At 42.8% G+C, this 6,761-nt stretch overlaps 1 protein-coding gene across 2 annotated transcripts in view; it reads left to right on the top strand.

The window, feature by feature from the left end:
* The window catches only part of bcor (BCL6 corepressor), a 47,585-nt gene extending 41,989 nt beyond the window's left edge, over positions 1-5,596 (top strand). For both annotated transcript variants that reach the window (XM_073844062.1, XM_073844063.1), the window contains 3 exons: positions 471-548; positions 1,468-1,618; positions 4,239-5,596. In XM_073844062.1, coding sequence (XP_073700163.1) covers positions 471-548; positions 1,468-1,618; positions 4,239-4,533 — 524 coding nt within the window. In that variant the 3' untranslated portion in view covers positions 4,534-5,596. The remainder of the gene's footprint in view (positions 1-470; positions 549-1,467; positions 1,619-4,238) is intronic.
* Positions 5,597-6,761: the final 1,165 nt, after the last annotated feature.

The following is a 6,761-nucleotide window of genomic DNA, read 5'->3' on the forward strand; positions in this document are numbered from 1 at the left end:
AATTGTTAATGGCTGCGCTGGCAAACGCGTCTCCCGTCGCCGCTGGCTGCGCTTCGCCGCGCCAAGTGGCATCTGAGCGCACAACCACATAACGCTTGCAGAGCGTCAGAGCCTCTGCTGTCTGTAGGAGACCATTTTCTTATTGTCGCTTGGAGAATGCGGTCTGTTTAGCATTTGCGCAATATATTTGTCTCTATATCGGTATCTGCCAAACCTTAGCACTTTTGTCACTTTAATTGACATTTATCAGCATTCATGTAGCATCTTCTATTATATTTATGTATTTATTTATTTTGAGCAATTCAATTTATTTAAAGGTTGTTTACCATGAATTCGATTTATCGGCAAATGATTTTCGGCTATTATGGGGGAAATCAGCTATTATTATCTGCCAGAAATTCTGTCAGTGCATCTCTAGTTGCTTCCTGTTTACATCACTAATGGTCTCATTTCTCTCTTTCTCACTGTAGATTACTTTGCCGACCTGCAGGGCAGAGCGGAGGATGACCCTGGTGTGTACTGGGAGTTTTACGGCAGCGCAGTGTGCGGTGAGTACCACTTTCACACTCGAACACTCACATATATTCGCAGAAACGCAGAACACACTCACAGTAATAGATGCGAGAAACAATGGAAAAGAGAAAAGAATCACACAGACAGACAGTCGGATAAACACCTGAAGGTAAATCTCTGTGTGAATCATCAATGTTTGTAGATGGTCATTGATCTAGAATTAAAAAAAATAGCATCCATGTGTGCTTCTACCTCTCTGATGTTCGCTTGAAAGAATTTATATAAAAATCCCCCATCCGCTGGGTGGTGGGGTCGGCACTGTGGGGGCAGAAATAGATGGCAGCATTTTTTTATTGCTCTTTTTTTAAACGAATTCTAGCTGCGTAGCGAGAGTTCCCCTGGCTGCCATATATCAGCAGATCGCTCTGTGTGTGTGTGTGTGTGTGTGTGTGAGCGGGCCCGTCTCCAGCTGGCCGAAAACAAACCCACTGCTACTGCACATTTTCCCTTGGATTCCTGGAATAACAAAGCCGGGAGAGAAGGGGAGGTGTGGAAGGGAGCCGCGCGGCTATTTTTGGGAGCTTTGCGCCGCCTCGGAAAAACCCAAAGCGTAAAAGAAAGAGGTAGAGGCGCCTGTTTCGCTCCGAGGCGTACGCTGTGCCGCTAGCGCGCACGAACGAGTGAAGTGGCTTCACACGCAGCTCTTCCCGCAGTGCCGCTTAATGGAAGAGAGTGCAAATAGGAGAGCGCGTTCAGAGAGCGACGTGAGAGCAGCGCCGCGAAAGCATGTCTCGGCGTGAATCCGACAGGGAGGGAGAGGGAGGGCGGGAGGGATTTTTGAAGGGATATCATGGGAGCGGAATCCATTGCTTGCTCTCAGAGTGTGTGCGTGTGATTCCATAATTCACACTTTGTCTCTCGTTTCTAATCGATATCTTTCTGTCTGACTAACAGAGGCTGCTGACGACTCGTCTGGTTACGACATCCTAGCCAACCCGCCTGGACCCGGTGAAGACGAGGATGAACAGAGAGAAGTTTTCGAGTTCGAATTCTCAGACCGGCCGCTGCTGCCATGCTACAACATCCAGGTGTCTCTCTCGCAGGGGTAAGAGTCTGAATCTATAGTCTTGACTGACATTTGTCTGTAACTACTTTCAAACCAAACTAGCTATTTTATCGGTAGAGATGGGAATGTAGACATCGGTTTCAGGTAGAAGCTGTAGCGAATTGGTCCAGATTGGCCAAGGTGCTAATCTGAAATACTGTAAAGGTCAAATTCTGTAGAATATGCTCATAATCATTTGTTGATGTTTGATAGTTATCGATACCATGTGGAATTTTCTTAATTGGGAATTTTAATAAATAAATTGCAGATTGTTCCCAGGACATTCTAATTATTCACCAGTAAGTTCAATCGTTATTGGGTTATTGGTGATTGCACAAAGGCATTATACTCTGATCTGAACAAATTTCGCAAATAAAAAGTTTGGTTGTCATTGTAGGATCATAGATTGTGTACGTAAACTTATTGTCGCAATTGCCGAATGTAGCCATATGCTGCCTTCATGTGCTATCGTAATTATGGTAAATACCAAAATCCGACATCGAAATTGCACATGAACACCCACTCACGTTGTAATTTCCACTGGAAAGCTCGAAATTTTTTATGATACCCGAGTTGCCGAGATGGGATAAACTTTGACCTTTCAACATGGCGGACAGCTACGAAACTATACTGAATGGTAAACATTGCATGATGTTAAAAGTTAAAAAACTTATATAGGCTATATAAAATATATATACTTATATAGGCTTATATACAAACTTATATAGGCTAGCTAAAACAGAACCATTAGTTAGTATTGTCTTTAAAAAAACTATACTATTCATGATCAATAAGATACAGCTTATCATTTTATCGTTTGCGTTTTGATGCATCCTCTTCTTCCTGTAGCAGATGCATTAGGGAGTTTATAACCGTTTTAAAACTTTTATCCAAATAGCATGTGAGGACAAATTCCGAGTCCGCCATGTTTCTCTTCACTACGACAACAAAAGCACCTGAACACGACACACTGGTAATTTCCACTTCACAAGTGGAAAGCATCATCTTTCCCATATCACATGAAGGCAGCAATAGCTTCATTAACCAGTAGGGCATTGATCATCATTAGTTGACATTTTGATCATTATTAGAGAATTGCGCATTATGAAGTATTGCGTAGAATTGCGTGTTATAAAGTATTGCATGAAACTGTGCACTTCATTTTTTCATATTAGTCATGCACAGAACGTCACAGTGGCTCAGAATTGTCAAAACACCTCCCAAACGATACTGTTTTTTTTTTATGACGGACAAAAGTTTCAGAGGCAGTGTATAAACGTGATTGACACAACTCAAATTCATATTTTTTTTAACGTGTGGCGAGAATTTCGGACTTGAGTCTGAAATTATCTTCCGAAATTTTCGCAAGTAAAAAAAACTCCAACAACTTCACTTTGTGTCAATCACGTTTACACACTGCCTCTGAAACTTTCGTCTGTCAGAGAAAAAAATCTAAAATTTCGGACTCGGTGTGCAAGGACCTTGAGAGTTGAAAGTTGTTGGCAACCAGGACATTACTAGTTGTTTGCGATGTTTCAAAATGATCGTCGAATCGGCAGAGCCATTTTTACTGCTTCCTGGAATTCATCAGTAGAGATCAAGTCAAGTCAAAATTTGATTGTGACTAGACGATTGCTGGTTTACATAATAGTCGAACTGACGTGAGTTCGCTTTGACCTACTTGACAGGTGTTTCCCTTAAGAACCGCACGACTGCGAAGCGTGTAGACTGACAGCCAGGGCCCGACGTTAGTTTAGCGTTAGCAAAGACGTGAGGCCCGTTGCACTTAAACAGAGCGAGGACAGCGAAAACGTGCGCGAGAGAGACAGTCTAGTGACACGCTGCTAAACAGACACAGCTAATTACCTCCCACACAGGCTCTCGCTCTGCCGTTACCGCGCTCCGCTCTCTCGCCACCCCTCCCTCGCGCGCCCGCTCCCTGTCTCGCTCCCAGGCTCAGCTGCCGCGCTCACTGTTGTGTATAATCTTCAGTCTGCGCTTGTCTCTGGCCTTCCCCTCCCCCGTTCTCATTCGCCCTCGTTCGCTCGCTCGCTCTCCCTCTCGCTCTCTTTCGCTCAGCGCGGCTGGCTGATGCAGTATTAATGGCTTTCTGCTCTCCTCACATTTCCTCCCCCCTCTCGCTCGCCCTCTCTCCTTCTCTCTCTCTCTTTCCCTCTCCCACTCCATTCAGCGTTCCGCGCTCCGCAAGAGCCACAGACCGCCTCAAGTGCCATCGATTGAGCGCTGCCTGTTACTGCTTTCCCCGCTGTGTATGTGTGTGCGTGCGTCTGACAGGCTCAGTCTCCGGTCTTTGTGTGTGTGTAGCCTATTGTGTTTCTGGGCGAGCGAAGGCCTTGAGAATCTTTGTGTAATTTTGTCTAATTATCTGAATGCGCGTCTGTTCAGGGGTGAGCGGTTGACATGGTGTATGTGCACGTACGTTTTTGTTTTGGTGTTTCTAACTTGGTGCACATGTTCTGACACATTTAGCCTTGGCGCTCACGTGGACACTGCAAATTTGCGCCAACTTTGCGCATCTTAATTCTATTACACTATGAATAACCTGTTTTTTGGCTTTAAAGTAACGTAAATTAATCTCTTTCGCTCTTATTTTTCTCAGACCTAGAAACTGGCTGCTGCTCTCAGACGTCCTCAAGCGCCTGAAGATGTCTGCCAGAACGTTCCGCGCCACGTTCACGCACATCGAAGTAGTGACTATAGCCGAGGCGGAATTCTACAAGCAGGCATCTCTGAGTCAGCTGTTCTCTTGTCCGGAGGAGCTCGAGGGATTCATGCCCGACAGCAAGGAACTCTTGGATCTGGTGGAAATCAGCGCCGAGCTGGTGGCGCTGCTGGGGTCGTCGCTTGAATGCTTGGACGACCGCTGGGAGCCAGTATCCAGACCTCGCTCGTGAGCTTCTGCACATGCACGCACACTCATACTGACTCTCGGATGGACCCTTGGAGACCCGTGGAGAACGAGAAGCAAAGGAAAAGGATATTCTGAGGCAGTTCTTGACATTTCAAGGAACTTCTGGACTGGTAGCCAAAGGCGAAATTGGGTCCCAGCGCAGCTGATCTTTCTGTTTGGCTACGAGAAGGTTTTCGAACATCTCGATATCTCTTCTCGCATACTAATTCTCCTGGTGACGATGCATACCTGTACATAGTGTACATTCTGCAGATATAGAAAGAGAACGGACCTGAGATTTGGACCACTATCTCTGGCTTACTCTGAGATATGAAGCCATCCTCGCAACGAAGAACTCTTTCGTTTAAAAGAGATGTTTTCTAAATAGGAATATAAGTATATATACAGTCACTGTATTTTATTTGTGTGTATTATATATAGATATAAATATATATATATAAATATAAATAAATATATATATATATGCGCTGCCCTTTTTGTCTTGTTTAGTCAGGTCTTTATTTTATAATCGGAGTTACGATGTTGTAAATATGTAATCGGGTTGAAATGGGGTTTTAATCGTGATGTCAGCGTTAGAGGAGTTACAGAGGCCGGAAGCCCATTCGGTTCGTCAAGAGTTAAATAGCGCACTTCGTCAGCGATTTTCCTCGCCTGGAATAGACGTTTTTATGGTGTTGACCAGTAACCAGTGTGGGATTTTTCAGTCTCCCGTGTTAAACTCTAATCTACAAAGCTGTTTCGTACCCTGTACGCAAGCTGTTGCTTTGACTAAGTCACTTATTTATGAGTAGAAATTAAGATATTTTAATGTGGCTTTTCTTTGTAAAATATTAAAGTAATTGTAAAATACTAATCTGACGCTTTGTTAGGCAAAGACATGCTTGAACTTGTAAATAATGGGTTAACTATTTCAGTAACTTGTTTCTGACGTGTGTTATTGTTTTTTGGAGAAGTGTTCGGACTTTGTAATTACATACGCTATCATTTGTATTTATATTTTACCAAAAAAAAGTTCCTTTAAATAAATGGCAATAAAAGATTGTGTACATCTTGTGGTATTCTTATTAGTCAACATGACAAAAAAAAATTGTCTCACTCTGAAATGTTAACTTACACAACTAAAAATGGGTTGGGAATATAATTTCATGCTGTTAGGCCAAATTGAGCATGAGATTATAGGGCTGCTCTGATTAATTCATGCACAAACAGATTATTAAACCTCCATGTTTATCACTATAATCGGAGATTAAGGTCTAAATTCCATAGCGACTTTTCTGCCATCAGATCAGCCCTATACAACAGAAGAGAGAGACGGCCACATCCTGTGCTGCTGGACAAAACAGGAAATGAAGAGTTCGCCGGAAATTAGAGGCCTTAGGCGGGAGGCTTTTGTTGGTCTGATAGCAATACGGACATTATGGGCTTGGTTTACGTTCCTTAACTGTAATGTAATTGTCACACTCCTTTCTGCTAAGCCCTGTAAACTTGAATCTCCAGCTTGTTTGTTAAGAAATCATTCACCCTAAAGCAGAGGCTCAAATGTGTACTCAAAATGACTATAACAACAAGCATTTATAACATAAAGACCCAGCTTGCATTAAACTGACCAATCAAAACTGATATTTAAGATATTTTGCGTCCAAATGTGCCAAGTAATGTGGGCGAAAATGGCGGTTACACGTCCTTTCTTCTTCATATATAACCAATCACTAGCAAAGGCAACCAAATCAAGCCAATCAGCTTTCAGTGTGCTTTAATACGCCATCAAACCTACTCCAGGCAGAAGAAAAAAAAAGTATGGACAATGTGGATGAAATCCAAATTAAGGATGCTTCTCATTTATGCTGAGGTAAATATACGTTTGGACTCTCCATTCATATAGCCTATACATGTTTGTAATTGTCGTAGTATTATGATGCCGCTTAGTTTATTTCGCTGGTTTAAATTGACAAGTGTTGTGACCATTAGCAATATTGTTCAAGATGTCCGGGGGTATCATCTGCGCGGATATAAGTATCAGCGAATATAACCGTGCTAAGATTGTGGTTTGGCCAATATTAATGTACACTAAACACCTCGAAACAGGTCAAAAGTAAAACAAATACTGTCAATGTTTACCTTTTATGTCGCTATCGTGTGCTGTTTCTTCTGTACGTAACGTTAGGCCACACAGTATTTTCTCAAGAACGTTTTTAAATCCTCTCAGCCGTG

The sequence above is a fragment of the Garra rufa genome, chromosome 7, assembly GCF_049309525.1.
Source record: "Garra rufa chromosome 7, GarRuf1.0, whole genome shotgun sequence".
Classification (NCBI taxonomy): Eukaryota; Metazoa; Chordata; class Actinopteri; order Cypriniformes; family Cyprinidae; genus Garra; species Garra rufa.